The sequence below is a fragment of the Helianthus annuus genome, chromosome 4 (genome assembly GCF_002127325.2).
Source record: "Helianthus annuus cultivar XRQ/B chromosome 4, HanXRQr2.0-SUNRISE, whole genome shotgun sequence".
Lineage (NCBI taxonomy): Eukaryota > Viridiplantae > Streptophyta > Magnoliopsida > Asterales > Asteraceae > Helianthus > Helianthus annuus.
This window is the reverse complement of record NC_035436.2, coordinates 72800317-72816562: the sequence shown is the minus strand read 5'-3', so window position 1 is coordinate 72816562 and position 16246 is coordinate 72800317. Positions and strand designations below refer to the sequence as shown.

Genomic DNA, 16246 nt, shown 5'->3' with positions numbered 1-16246 from the left:
TAATTTAGGTAATGGGGATTTCCGTGTCATCAGTATGTATCTGTGGTAGAAGAAGAAAGAGTTTCAGGTATGAGAACCAACTTAAGAGTTATTAGTTATTAGTTATTATAAAGGAAGATATGTTCTTGCTTATAAAGGTGAAGTTAGAATTGATGACAACGTTATCGGAGAAAGGTCCGGTGGCAAGAAGAAAGACTTTCAGGTATGAGTTTCAGTTTTATATATAGATATATAGATCATTATAGTTTCGGTGTATAACGTTTCAATATGCTAAGCGTAATGGTTATTAACGTTTTGGTTGAATTTTATAGGCGTAGAGCGGAAACTGCTGGAGAGGTGGAGGCTTGCAAGCAATGTAACGGTAAGAAATCCAAGTTTTTGAGGCTGTATGTAACTTTGTTGAAGAAACAACCAGTGAGAGTGTTTTGGTGGAAAACTTGGAGGGGTCGGTGATGTTGTCGAGGTTGTCAGGAAATGCAAAGTGATAGCATTTCCTGACAACCCTCGACAATGTCACCGACCTTCTAATCTGAGGTTTGAAACCATTGTTGGGTTAAAACAGTGGTTGGAACCACTGTTTGGATGTGTGTTGAAAGTGTTTGGATGTGTTGAAAGTGTGGAAGCGAAGGGTAATAAAGTGGTTTTGTGATTTGGTGGTTTCATATCAATGTAGTTCTTTCCATTTACGTTTTTTCGGATATTTGTATGTAGTGAAATTGGCTGAATTTATAAAATGTTTTTAGAGCTTTATTGTAAGAACCGAGATGAGAGGGTTTTTGAACTAAAGTATATGGATACATCAACACATCTCCTGGAAAGTATAAAGGCAGAATGAAATCATACCGGTGGATGGTTAGAAGGAGAAAAATTGCGGATCTCACCTTAGATAGCTGGAACAATTTTGTAAAACTTGGATTTTGTATAGGCTTCTCTGTAGTTTGTTTGTTGTTTTTGTTCTATTTGGGGTGTATTTGTTCTTATGTTATGGCTAATATAGCAGTTATCAGATAGAAGCATTAGCTCAGGCAATTAAGGAGAACACTATAGTGTTCTTGGAGACGGGATCAGGCAAGACGTTGATCGTGATTATGCTTTTATGTCACTACGCTTATCTGCTGAAAAAAACCCTCCTCGTGTATTGTTGTGTTCTTGGTAGTTGGTACCCACTGTTGTATTGGTCAAACAGGTATGTCGGTTGACTTAGTTGTTTCTTGAACATGTTTTCAACATGTGGTTAAAGCATACTAATGGAAGCTTTGTCTGTCTTATTAGCAAGCAGGGTATGTGAGAAAGCACCTTGATTTGAAAGTGGAGGAGTATTGGGGTGAAAAAGGTGTTGATTTTTGGAATGCTGCTGATTGGAAGAAACAACGATATCAGAATCAGGTATGACAAGTCAACATTTGACCTTTTTGTTGACTACATACAATCTCATCAGAATTTTGACTAATGATCAAATACGTAAAGTACCCCTGAGGCAGACAAATGTGTTGGACCGTTCTATGACCCTGAAAAGTCAGTCAAGGTAGTTCATCTCCAAATACAAAGGCGGAATCAATGCACATGAAGTTACGCAGCTTTTCCTCTTTAATTTCTTCTCTATTGATGCTTTCTGATTACAATTTGACAGAGTTTCGTTACCACAAGCATGAATAGGTTCCGCTCCAACGTCCACGACTGAATGACACATGAGGGTATATATAGTTTGACTGGTTTCGCTTATATGGCAGTGACAAATAAGCGAAACCCCATGTGTCGAATAAGCGAAACTACCCTGGTGACATAGGAGTGAAACCACTAGTGTACAAATAAGCGACACCTCCTATGTACACATAAGCTAAACCTCCTAATTTGACTCTCAAGCTCCAATCTTGACCTATCTTGACCTAAGACCTAATTCAGACGAAGTCAACAGACATTCCGTGCATCAACAAAATGCAGTCTTGAGTAATAAATGTTTATTGTGTTACTCTTTACCTTTGTTGTATCATGTAGTTTTTATTTTTCAATTTAAACTGAACACACGTATATGTTATACATCATTCTTACAGCTATTGGTGATGACCCCTGACATTTTAAGGAATGCATTGAGGCATAGATTCTTAATGTTGGATATTATCAAGGTGTTAATATTTGATGAATGCCACAATGCAAAGAAAAATCATGCGTATGCTATCATCATGAAGGTATATTAATGATCGTAATTTTTAACGTTATTAATTTGTTTTAGTTGATTTTAAAAATTGAAATAATATTTGTTCAAACCACTGTTTGAAGCTACTGTTCGGTTAAAACGGAGGTTTGAAACCATTGTTGGGTTAAAAAATGGTTGAAACCACTATTTGGATGTGTGTTGAAAGTGTTTGGATGTGTTGAAAGTGTGGAAGCGAAGGGTAATAAAGTGGTTTTGTGATTTGGTGGTTTCATATCAATGTAGTTCTTTCCATTTACGTTTTTTTCTATTTGTATGTAGTGAAATTGGCTGAATTTATGAAATGTTTTTAGAGCTTTATTGGAAGAACCGAGACGAGAGGGTTTTTGAACTAAAGTATATGGATACATCAACACATCTCCTGGAAAGTATAAAGGCAGAGTGAAATCATACCAGTGGATGGTTAAAAGGAGAAAAATTGCGGATCTCACCTTAGATAGCTGGAACAATTTTGTAAAACTTGGATTTTGTATAGGCTTCTGTGTAGTTTGTTTGTTGCTTTTGTTCTATTTGGGGTGTATTTGCTCTTATGTTATGGCTAATATAGCAGTTTTATATTAATTATGCAAAATAACAATTTCATCAGCATTTCAATATTAAAGTTTTCAAATTAGAAGAAGAGGTACCACCATCTTATTTTTCAATATCATAATATTTTTATTAACCATTGAGATAGTGTTGTTAATGATGTTTTTTTTTATAGAATGTTAGATGTATTTTGATCTTATCCACTAAAGAAAATCCGTTTGTTACACTTAACTAAGAACAAGTTTTGTTTGGGCCAAATAAGACTGCTTTTAATGAAAGTTTGCGCGAATGTCAATTCATCAAATATTTGTTCACATGATAGTTTACATAGACAAAAACTTTTATCATTATTGTTATTATAATACTAATATATACTGTATTTAACATTATTTTATAAAGATATAGAACTAAAGACCACAATTTAAATGATATATTATAATCTGAATTTCATGCGCCTCTTTTGTACAAGCCTCTTTTGTTGGGATTGAACCCTATCAGAGGAACTAGATAATAAGAGCCAAAACTGGTTCACATCAGTGGATTCATCATAAGCAGCTGTTTGCATTAGACTATCCCCTTGAAAGTGGTTATAACATCTGATGGCCCTCATCCATTGTTTGTATACTACAACTACTGTCCATTAAGTACTGCTTGTGTACAACAACTGCTGAAGACAAGGTGCTGCTACTTAATCTACTTTCTTAACTCAAGTGCTGCTAAAGAGCAAAGGCCTGCTTGGAATGAAGCAATGGAATGTAAAAACTGCTGACAAATTAATACGATTAAAATATGAAGTATTAAGAAAGTAGCAATTACATACAAAAAAGAAAACTAATCAGACAAGTCTAACTCTAATAACAAGAATCAAGAAACTTTAACTTCAACTCCATGGAGCGCTGAACCTCTCGATGTATCTCATTGATCTTTCTCATGAACTCCAGGTCTATTTCTCCACATTCTATATTACTCGCAACACACAAGTCACGAACGGAAGTAGTCGGCATCGCCCTCAAGTCCCTCGAAACCTGGTCTCTTGTCAGCAGACCAACTTCCAGACCGTTAAAACACCTCTTCAACTCTTGAAGAATATACCTATCAGCCAAAACTTGGTCTTCGATTTGTTTAATAAAACGTTGCTTGAAATCGTCAGATTTTGCAGAAGTATATGACTCCATTTTAGTATATTTATAAGAATTAAGGCAAAATAATAATAGTTGCTCTTCTGTTTCACTGAATGAATCTGTTTTGATGAAAAAACTTTTTATTAGCAATGCTATTATATAGAATATATGTAAACAGGCCAAAGGTCAGATTTAAATGCAATCATTAAATAAACATTTATACTTAAAAACCATGTACATTTAATGATTTAACAGTAAAAAACGTGTATATGGCAGATGCCTATTCAGTCACCCTATCAAACATTTTAATGCAAAACCTTTGAAAAATGAGTTTTCATGGGAAAACAAGTAAAATTAAATATCTAGAAAACCAAAGAACAAAATTGAAACCTTCAAAAAAAGGTTATCATAATTAGGAGACGTCTCTTCAGTTATCCTATCAAACATTTTAAACACTATAAAGGATCATTATTAGTTTACTTGAAAACATCAACACTTCAATTTAAAAAAAACGTTAAATCCTAAAGCAAACCGTCCAAAAACACTCACATTCTTCCTAAATGGCAAGGAAAACCTTCTACCACTGGTCGGATACTACTGATCTTAAAATCGAATTTTCAACATGGTCACTTCAAGAACAGAGAAACGCTGAAGAACTCAACAAAAAAGTTGGTATGGTTAGTGATAAATATTATAAGCAAACCTGGAGTAGCATTGCACTGCTAGATGAAGTTGCCTCTTCTACTCCAACAGAATTTAAAGAAAAAGAGGAAGAGTTTATCACAAATTTGCTGAAATAGGATCAGAAGACCTGTGATATGCTAGCTGATCTGCAAATTAAAACAAAAAATGAAATTGGATGGAAAAAGGCGAGAGAACGAGATATTCTAGGAAGTGTTAATTGTAATGTTTAATTTTTAATTTTTATTATTTTTCAAAATCATAATTTTGTAATACTATGGTTTATTATTGAATGAATGAAGAAAATTCAAAATTTGATAAGTTTTACAGTACTGAAAAATAGTCTAAAGAGTATCGGGATTGAACCCTATCAGAGGAACATATAATTAAAGCCAAAACTGGTTCACAACAGTGGATTTATCATAAGCAGTAGTTTACACCAGGCTTTCCCCTTGAAAGTGTTTATAACATCTGATGTCCTCTATCCACTGTATCTATACAACAGTTGTTGTCCTTCAAACTGCTGATGAAGTCTTGAAGACTGTTAAGGATTAAAAATTGCTGGTTCAATCTACTGATACTATCTAAGTACTGCTGTTGATTAAAGTAGTGCCCACTCAAGGACTGATCAACTTTGAGGAAACCACTGAATGTCAAACATCAGTGCTTGACATGCAACAATGGAAGGAAGAAGCAGTAGTTTAGTTTGTCACTTATATTGTATAGAATCAGCGGTTAAGTTTACCAGTGTTTGGAACCACTGTTCGGCTAAAATAGTGTTGTTAATGATATTTTTTGGCGCTGTCGTGGAAACCTTCTCAGGTGGATTTGATAACTTGTGCCTAAATTCAGTAACTGTATGGTGTATAGAGTTTTCTTATTACTATTAATCATTCATCATAAGCAGTAGTTTACACCAGGCTTTCCCCTTGAAAGTGTTTATAACATCTGATGTCCTCTATCCACTGTCTCTATACAACAGTTGCTGTCCTTCAAACTGCTGATGAAGTCCTGAAGACTGTTAAGGATTAAACCTGCTGGTTCAATCTACTGATGCTATATAAGTACTGCTGTTGATTAAAGTAGTGCCTACTCAAGGACTGATCAACTTTGAGGAAACCACTGAATGTCAAACATCAGTGCTTGACATGCAACAATGGAAGGAAGAAGCAGTAGTTTAGTTTGCCACTGTTCGGTTAAAATAGTGTTGTTAATGATATGTTTTGAAACCATTTTTGGGTTAACACTGTTTGAAACTACTGTTGATTTAAGGACAGTGTTTGAAACCAATGTTTTAAGCCAAAAGTGTTTTCAAAACAGTTATTTAACAACACTAAGTATAATTCACCAATCTATCATTGTTTGTATCTTTAATGGTCACACAACTTGAATCGTCAAATCATAACATTGAGAGCAGCCCATTAACAAATATTACAAACTGTATTCTCTATAGAGTTTTCTTATAACTATTAATCATTCATTGATTGTTGATTTATCTATTGTAACTGATGAAAGGAGGACATCTTCCAGAAGAGTTGCTTATTACAGAAAAAGTTGATCCAGTTGGTTCTCTCATATCATTTACATAACGTGATATTTAAGGAGAGTTGTTGATGAAAGTTGTATTGGCATTGTTAATATTTTTTATAACAAATTATAACAAATTATTAAAGCCTAAATTGTATATTAAATGTAAAGTTTTAATACATACAATACAGAGACAAAACGTCATACCAACTTCGTAGACTTGACGGAACTTACAGACTAGATAACAAAAGACTGTAACATACAATACAGAGACAAAACGTCATACCACCACAAGCAATTGTGGATCTTTACTGACGGTGCACTTCGGAATGTAGCAGATATGAATGAATATAACCCCAGTGTACCTAATTACATATCTGCAACTTGGGTTATATTGATTCATATGAATGAATATAACGCCAGTGTAGCTCTTAGATTTTCCTTGAAATTCCAGAGCTCGCTAATTACATATCTACCACTGGGGTTGTATTCATTCATATGCAATTGATCGTTTTGATCAATCACTTCCTTATGTGCACCGTACTATCTTCTAGGAGGTTGTCAAGTGTTCTCGCCTTCGTAGTTAGTGTTTTGCGTATCTTTACATCCACAGCCATTCTGTACAAAATTTTCACAAAAAAACATCACAAACAAACCTGAACAAAGCAAAACAAATCAACCCTCTGTTTTTTCAAAGCAAAACAAACAAACATAACAAAGCAGAACAAAAACAAAACACACAAACAGAACAAAAACAGAACAAACAAACCTGAAAAACTGAAACCAAAATACCCAAATCAACCCATTCACAAATAAGTGATTATCATCATCATACGGCATTCAGATTATCAAAGAACTGATTATCAAAAACTGATTATCAAAAACTGATTATCAAAGAACTGATTATAAAAAACTGATTATCAAAAACTGATTCACAAATATAATGTTTTTTTGTCTCAAAACTCTCCGAATGAGACTGTGATGGCTGTCATTCAGCATGCGAGGATTAGGAAGTGGCAGGGTAATTTATATTTGACTGATTTATTTCGTTTAGTTTTCCCAATCTCCGATTTGTTAATTTTTTAAGAACATTTTTTTATTTCTGAATACATCCGGACATCCAAAAACTGAAACCTAAATACCTAAATCAACCCTCTGTTTTTTCAAAAAAAACATTCACAAAAAACTGATTATCATCATCATCATGCGGCATTCAGATTATCATTATCAAAAACTGAAACAAAATACCCAAATCAACCCTCTGTTTTTTACAAAAACATCACAAATATCAAAAATATATATAGATAAGATGATGATTCAAACCTCTGTTTTCAAGATGAAGATGGATGAAGATGATGAAGCTGGATGAAGATGATGAAGATCTGTGTTGACTGTTGAGAGTTGAGAGAGATATTTGAAGATTTTTGGAGAAGTGTGATGATTTTAATGATCGGTGATGATGTTAGTCATTTCATACAACTTATAACAGTCAAGTTGCATTTTTGGGGAAGTGTGATGATGACAAGGAGATTAAACTAAAAGTTAATTATCCACAAAAAATTAAACTAAATAATATTTAGTAGGAGGATTATATATAAATTAATTAGAAAAGATTAAACTAAAATAATACTTATCTATAAAATATGGTCTAATATAGTATAAATAGAACTAAAGACCAAAATTTAAATGATATATTATAATCTGATGTAAATCTGCCTATGTTACGGGTATTAAGGGATAAGGGTATTAAGGAATATTAAGGGATATTAAGGGATAAGGGTATTAAGGACATTTCATACATGTCTTTAGCAAATCTAATCCATATTTGATAGAAGGGTTTTAACGGGCCTACAAAATCTAATCCATTAGTAAGCTTAATTGGATCAAATATAAGGGGCTTTATTGAACTGTATAATAACATTTGGTTATTTGAATTAGGTCAGGTTTTAATTATTAGACAATATAAAATTAGGTCATGCTTTCAGTTTAGACAAGAAATTTTTAGTTAGCTAATTTCTATATCAAACATGAACTAAATACAAACAATTTAAATGATGTATTATAATCTATTTCGATGGTTATTAAAACTATCTGTGTGGTCACACATACTGTCTTCAACATTACTTTATAAAAATATAGAAATAAAGACCAAAATTTAAATGATATATTATAATCTGTTTTTTAGTATTTGATTTCGATCATTACTAAACCTACCTGTATGGTTACACGGGTACTACACCTAGTAGACATATAAAAACATGAAAAAAATAGCTTACTGGAGAGGCTCTAAGAAGAGAATATGCCCTTGACAATTGTGCCTCCACTAAAAACATGATACTAGAACGATCTTTTTTAAGAAAAACTTGTGTCGTATTTTTAGTTTCTTGTTCTTCGACAGTTTATAACCTAGCTTTGATACCATATTTACACAATTCTATGTTACTCTAGATTAATTCTAGATCTAGAGGGATAGGTTATATCTAGATCTAGAGGGATAAGTTATATAAGTTAGTGAAATTATGTTATACTAGGTTATCACCCGGGAAATGCTTCCCGGGCTGGAGAAAATTATTTAGGTTAATTATTATTAATAATTAATACACACTTAAGATCATACAAAAAACATGACAAATTAATGTCTTCGCTATAAGAAGAGTTATAAACTTTTCACAAAGTTAATCACGAGTTGTGAAGTTATAGGCACGATTATAAACTTATTGGGCTGCTTATGGTTTGTGTTTATAATTTACTTTGTATTAAATATTTACTGGTTAATAAAAAAATGAAAAATTAGTTAAAGTACAAATATTTAAACACTAACACAACAATACGATACTCATAATAAGTGAATAAACGAACGAACACATCAAGATATATAAAAAAACATGTAGAGATTCATGGATTAAAGCATCACATATTTTCCTCCTTAAAGCTTTTTCACACATTTATCATGCTCAAATATGTTTACCTATATGAAGATATATAAAGAAAATAAAATAAAATAGAATTTAAACAATCAAACACTTCAAAAACTAATTCTAAGATGATACCTTCCATTGGTTTCACCTGACTTATCATCATCAGAGACAGAAGTTGACTTTTCAGGCATACCACTGCCATCTGCATCAGACCATTCACCTTCTTTTTCAAACACAGACCATATACCAATTCCCTTCTTCTGGTCCTCATCCGTTTCAGATGCCTGTACTCTTTTTGAACGAATAAAATGCTGAAAGCCCGAAAGCGAAGGCGCATGAGAAAAGACATGGTTGTTTATTATCCTACGCAGACTATTTGACGGGTTAAACAAATTCGAAGTATGCGTAGTGGACGGAATAGCCCTTTGAGGATGGAAACAGAACACACCATCACTCTCCTCATCCTCCTCAGTAGCAAGCTCATTGAGATCAAATAATGGCCTTCCTCTGGAACTCATTACTCATATATATAAATACACACCTATCTTGTAATCAATACACCTTTATCTCTAGCTCTTTACCTCCCCAAGAGCATCTCCATTAACTTCTTGTGAGATCCTTTTGTTGAAAAAATGCTAAGCTACAGTAGGTTATATGCAACCCCTTTTCGATCTATGAGAAAAGAAAAGATATGAAATTTTAGATCAAATAGGCTCGAGCATTGACTTTACATAAAGAAGAAATTTAATCTATTACATCATATAGTTCTATGAAAATAAGCTTGCTACATCAACATCGGTACTTACCACTGATCTACAAAGGGATCTTCTGCCACACACATAAGCTTCCCTTGGCCTTTTGGTTGTAGTAACTTGTGTAACAACAAAAAAATACTATAAATCATTTGAACTTGGTCATGAAGAATTCAAAATTCATTTTAACACATAACCAGACCCAATATGGACGTACCAGTTATAGACAACATGACTTTTGATCAACCCATGCGACCCGTCTTTACCTGCATTAAAAAAGGACCCGTTATGAACAGTTACAACACACCAAATGGGTAAAACTGAAATAAAATAAAACAAATAGTTAAAAAAGCAAACGTTTCTAATGTCACACAAAGTGTATCTTTAAATTTCAATAAACATAAGCTCCTACATTTTATATTAGAAAAAATAGAAAACAAAAGGATCAACCCAATCCAACCAGTACTGACCCAACAACAACCATTTTGGGGGAAAAATTAGACCAATCCAGCCGACCCATTTTGACCTGTAGCAAAAAGGACCCGTGTTGATCTAAATTCATATCAACCAACTACAACACACTTACACACTGCATTTTGTTATCTGCAATATATGAGCTAATTATGTTAAAACTGGTATTTACTTACAAAATATGTACAAACTAACATGTAAAATTTGTTGTACATTAATATATTACATACCAAATCAGCAAGGAACCTAATGCAAACTGCAAAAGAACCCAACTCCTAATCCAAAAAAAGGGTTAAGGAAGGAACCTTGTCCCTGTTACCCCATAGGATACCCATCATCCCACCCCACAAGGGTTATGATGCCGGCAAATTACCTCTGCACACCATCCACATGATCTGGGCACCACAAGGGTCGAACCCGCGCCACTACAGCTTCACATGTGGGCAATGAACTTCATTGGTAGTGGGTACATACGTGAAATTTGGGATGCTTCCATACCAAGATTGGCTAATTTCCTACACGGGTCTATTTCTTCCTCTGGAGGTTCGGTAATCGAAACTCTTATAGTATCACCAAGACCATCCTGTATACCATACAAATTAAGCATATGATTGATTATATGAACAATGTATAAGGATTTATAAAGCTCATTTATTTTTATTTTTGTAAAAAGAATGCAGCGTGAAGAATAATAAAAACCTGAAGAAGTGTCCCGATACCGATTGCGGATTTCATACGTCCATCTTCACCCTCACCAGCTTCGGTGACTCCCAAATGCAAAGGATAGTCCCAACCCCGAACATACATTTCAGCTACAAGAAGACGATATGCTTGAACCATAATCACAGGATTGCTTGCTTTCATTGAAAATACACCGCAATAGATCCTTGTACCCATGCTTGGATTGGAGTGCTTGCATTAGTACTCGCGCTACCATTTTTACCACCTCGATAACAAAACATCAAACCAAGTATATACGTTTTAACCATTTTCTCATACATTCACAGTAAATCGGTAAATAACCAAATAAAAAAAACATCACATGTTTCGTAAAAACTGACCCTGTGCAGCTCCGAGAGTGCCAGTATTTTGGGTTAGACTGATCACCATGTTGGGCTGCCACATGTCCCAATAGTTACAGCATGGCTTGCTAGTGTATGACAAAAATTGGAATATCAATGGATTAACCAGAACTGATTTCACAAAAAATATCTTATACTTCATAAAAATTAACCCCAATACATTATTTATAAACCAAATGATATATATCACAAAGGAGAACCATTATCATAACTTATGGGTACCTTTGCAATGGCTGCACTTGAAGCAAGTTTTGTGATAATCTACACCATCAGCAGAGAAAAGCTCCACTGGTAATCGGTCTTCCCACAAGCCTTTATATTTTTATGTTTTCTAATAAATAACATAATTTCCCTTGTTCCCTTGGTATTTGATCTTGATCTTTTCCGTTAGCTCCTTGTTTTCAACAACCAACCAAATGTAAAATATTTATACCCTTTTCAATTAAGATTCAATCTCAAACACACCTGAAAAGAAAAACCCATAGAGTTTTCAAGTTTACGAACCCAATCTGACACAGATGAACATAGGTCACTGAAAAAATATTATTTTTAATAAACCCATCTAATCAAGGTTGTTTTTCGTTTCAAAAATGAGTTTGATATGTTCAAATCATCATTTTTAATAAAATTCTCAAAGAAAGCCAAAAGATAAAAAAAAGAATCCAATCGATTCACATGATTGAACAGAATGGAGAAGAAGCAGCGAAAGATGGTGGATTTTAGGGTTTGAGTAACAACGGTGTAAAGAAGAAGATCCATAATCAAATTCTATTTTAAAAATTTAGCAAATAATCGTACCTTCATAACAGAAGTGATAAACCGAAGAAGATGAAGAGATGATGCAGCGAAGATAGAGAATCGCCAGATAAACCGAAGAAGATGAAGAGATGATGCAGGGAAGAAAGGATTTTTGAAGAATATGGGTATGCGGCGCTAGGGTTTCGAAAATGGTGACAGAGGAGTGTTGTTGAATCAAAAGGAACAAAGGAATTAGAATTTTGATAGATAAATATATAGGGTCCAAAATCAATGGGTCGGGTAGGTAAAAACGGGATCCGCGAACAATAAAAGAATCCATCTCATTTTCCCGCCAAAATGCATCCTGAGAAGCCCTAAGAACATGCCACATCAACCCAAATCTTTATGTTTATTATATATAATAGATAATAGATTACCCACTACTTTTAACACAACCCAAATAAAAAAAATGAGCTTAAACATAGACCGGAACCCAAACCAAAACCATAACGATTTGCAACACCCTCCGAATTGGAATACACATATAGAAGAAAACAGGTGTACCTCAAAGAAGAAAAGGAGAAAGAGAAAGGATGAATGGTGTGCGTTGACGAAGATATTATAAAAAGAAAAGGGTGCTTGCTTGTGTTTTGTAACTACTTAATAAAACAAGAAAGTCATATCTTTTTATAAAAAAAATTATGCTTGCAAAAACCTATGTGACATCAATGAACATGTTTTAGATCACACAAATTCAAAAATAAAGTAACAAATTTATTACATATATAGTATATAATTAAAAAAAATCATTTACATACATACACATGCATGTGTTTAGATGTCGTTTGTTACAGATACATGTGTGTATACAGTATACATGTATCATATTATATACATGGGGCGTTTTGAAAATATCTAATATTTTAATACGTTAATTTAGTAAACTAAGTGTACACATAAATTCTTAGCCTGTTTAAGGAAAAATGGAATATTAAAATTATTATTTGATATACATTTTAAATTATTCTAAAAAATAAGGCATTATAAATAGGGTAGTTGCAATGCTTATTTTCTTCCAAACTACACCTGTTATACTTTTGGTTTTTTTCTTCGTCATCATCTTGCACCCTAGTTTCAAAGCTTATTGATTTAGTTTTCCAGAGGTTTCTTTGCCCAAAAGTTAAGAAATGGGATCGGGAAGCTCACCATGTGCGTCCTGCAAATTGTTGAGGCGTCGGTGTGCGAAAGACTGCATCTTTGCTCCTTATTTCCCTCCTGATGATCCTCATAAGTTTGCAATTGTTCATAAGGTCTTTGGTGCTAGCAATGTCAGCAAGATGTTGCAGGTTTTTTTCCTCTCTCTCTCTCTCTCTCTCTCTCTCTAGCTCTATATATGTGTATGAATTCATGTTTGTTGTGTCTTTGAGGGATCACGAACATAAATCTTTTGAACTTGATCCAGCTCATTTCAGCATGTCATGAGCTAAAAGTGTGTGAACGAGCCGACTCCAAGCTCATTTCATTTTAAGTTTTATCTAAAATGGTCAAGCTTAACTCGTAAGTAGTTAGAGAGGTCGGTGCGTTTGTTATCTTTTAATTAGTTTATATACGTTTATAATTATTTTGATATAGATATTTATAGTTGCAATATATATTTTATATACTAAATAATAAAACAATATATCTTTAAAAACCTCTTTTATTTCACGGGTTGAATAAATATAATTTTATATACTAAATAAATTAAAATAATACATCTTTAAGAAACCTCATTTATTACACGGGTTAAATAAATGTAATTTTATATACCAAATAATAAAAAAGCTACATCTTTAAAAATATGTGTATTACACGGGTTGAATAAATGTAATTTCCTATACTAAATAATAAAAAATATATATCCTTAATAAAACCATGTGTATTGTACGAATTGAATAAATCTAATTTTATATATCAAATAATAAAAAGTTATATTTTAAAAAACCTCCTCTATTACACGAATCGAATAAATGTAATTTTGTATGGTAAATAATAAAAAAAAGGTATATCTATAAAAAAAACCACGTGTATTACAAGGGTTTAATAAATCTAATTTCGTATATTAATAATAAAAAAGTCATATCTTTCAATATACTAATGGATAACACTCGATACGCTATGGATATGGTGATTGTGAAGATGGTTCTTGAAAAGAAGATATGTTATTCAAGAAGCAAATCAACATCTATTTGAGTGATAAAATGTTGGTACCAATTCTGACAAATTGATTTATAAATTATGTAATAAAATTGATATAATAATTTTTTTAGTAATGAAAATAAAAATATTTCATATATTAAATGTAACGAAGTCTCAATAAATAACAAAGTCTCAATAAATTTAACCATTTATTTAAAACTTGTAAATGTAGAAATGATAAATAATATTAGTTAATTTTATTTAAGTTTCATAAAATCTATTTGATACCAAACTAAACAAAATGTTCAAATATATAGTTAATATCAAGAGTAAATTACAATTTTGGCCCCTGTGGTGATATCACTTTTACCCTTTTAGCCAAAAAAACGAATCTTTTAACATCTGAGCCCATAACGTTTTTTTTTCCTAACCCTTTTGGCCCTATCGAAAGGGTTAGAAAAAAAACGTTGGGGTCCAAAAGGATTAGAAAAAAAGACGTTGAGTGATCAGATGTTAAAAAATTTTCTTTTTGGACTAAAATGGTAAAAGTGATATAACCATAGAGGCCAAAATCATAATTTACTCTAATATCAAATTAGATAACTAAGTTTGAATTTGAAGTAAATAGATAAATATAAAAGTAATAATTAAACTAAGTAATATTTAGTAGGAGGATTATATATAATTAATTAGAAGAGATTAAACTAAAATTATAATTATCCATAAGACATGGCCTATATGATGACAAGTGTCCTCAAAGTGTTTCTTTTATTATATAGTATAGGTTTATTTATTTTTATCATAATATATATATATATATATATATATATATATATATATATATATATATTAAATAAAAATTACAGAAATAATAAGCTCATTTAGGCCCGTGAGTCTACTCGAGCTTGATAAGTAGTTAAGCTCAGGGTCATAATTTGTTAAATAAACTTATTTTAGACTCGAGCTCATTTAAGTTCGGCTCGAACTTTTAGCGAACCAATCTGGTGCTGATGAGCGGTTTGGCTTGTATAAAAATCTTATGAGTGATTCATGGCAAAAAATAATATCAAACACTAATTAAAGTTTGGTTGAAGAACAAATTAAAGTTATACATACATTACATTACATTCTAACTATATATATGAATATGCAACTGCTGATTAAGCTAATGTTTATGACATATATAGGAGCTCCCGGTCCACCAACGAGCGGATGCGGTTAGCAGTCTGGTGTACGAAGCGAATGCTAGAATGAGAGATCCTGTTTACGGATGTGTGGGTGCAATTTCCTACTTGCAAAACCAGGTGTCCCAGTTACAAATGCAGCTTGCAGTGGCACAAGCTGAGATCCTATGCATTCAGATGCATCAAGGGCCTGATCAGCTGCCTGCAACTATGGTGGATTGTGACATGAAATCGTTGCTGTTATCGGGCAATAATACTAGCGATTTCGGGGACCAGTTCCTGAGCTACACTTCTTCTAGCAATAATGTAATCCAGGATCCTCTGAAAAGAGAGTCTCTTTGGACATAAATCTCCTATTCTCGCTCTTTGTCGATCAGTTAGTTTTATGAATTTCGGTTTTTCAAGTTTCACCAACAGCCTTATTTGTTTTAGAGTTAAATGCCATTTTAATCTCGGGCCATTTTGCCAGTTTAATCCAAAGGTTTCATTTTTAATCTGTGGGTCCAAAAAGGTTTCACAGTTGCCATTTTAGTCCACTAGGTTAACTTCATCCATTTTTTCTGTTAACGAGAAGGCCAATTCGGTCATTTTATATGCCCTTTTAGTTAACAGAATTACATACAAAATGACCAAATTGGCCTTCTCGTTAACAGAAAAAATGGATGAAGTTAACACAGTGGACTAAAATGGCAACTGTGAAACCTTTTTGGACCCACAGGTTAAAAATGAAACCTTTGGACTAAACTGGCAAAATGACCCAAACCACAGGGACTAAAATGACATTTAACTCTTTGTTTTAATATATTGCGTTTGGTGGTTTATTTCTTCTTCCACAATTACTTTCTTTTTTTAAC

At 32.9% G+C, this 16246-nt stretch overlaps 2 protein-coding genes across 9 annotated transcripts; one reads left to right on the top strand and one right to left on the bottom strand.

Moving 5' to 3' along the window:
• Window positions 1-6261: 6261 nt before the first annotated feature.
• LOC110897273 (4-hydroxy-3-methylbut-2-en-1-yl diphosphate synthase (ferredoxin), chloroplastic-like) lies at window positions 6262-12286 on the bottom strand. 8 transcript variants are annotated; one of them, XR_004891269.1, is made up of 9 exons: window positions 12091-12285; window positions 11515-11757; window positions 10910-11360; window positions 10584-10793; window positions 9957-10005; window positions 9794-9858; window positions 9120-9659; window positions 7393-9037; window positions 6262-6687 (listed from the first exon to the last, which is right to left on the bottom strand). XR_004891269.1 is itself a non-coding variant. In XM_022144027.2 (7 exons), exons 3-6 carry the CDS (start codon window positions 11105-11107, stop codon window positions 9801-9803), a joined length of 390 nt encoding a protein of 129 aa, XP_021999719.1. In that variant the 5' UTR covers window positions 11108-11360; window positions 11515-11757; window positions 12091-12281; the 3' UTR covers window positions 8942-9659; window positions 9794-9800. The 8 variants fall into 8 exon arrangements, 3 of the variants coding, with proteins under 3 accessions (XP_035844870.1, XP_021999719.1, XP_035844871.1); XR_002568533.2 differs by having other exon boundaries at window positions 7393-9659; window positions 10910-11156; window positions 11272-11360; XR_004891270.1 differs by having other exon boundaries at window positions 7393-9659; window positions 10441-10793; window positions 12091-12286.
• An 867-nt stretch (window positions 12287-13153) lies between these two features.
• Window positions 13154-15802, top strand: LOC110902378 (LOB domain-containing protein 12). The gene is made up of 2 exons (XM_022149059.2): window positions 13154-13376; window positions 15396-15802. The coding sequence occupies exons 1-2, from the start codon at window positions 13218-13220 to the stop codon at window positions 15738-15740; spliced, it is 504 nt and encodes a 167-aa protein (XP_022004751.1). The 5' UTR covers window positions 13154-13217; the 3' UTR covers window positions 15741-15802.
• Window positions 15803-16246: the final 444 nt, after the last annotated feature.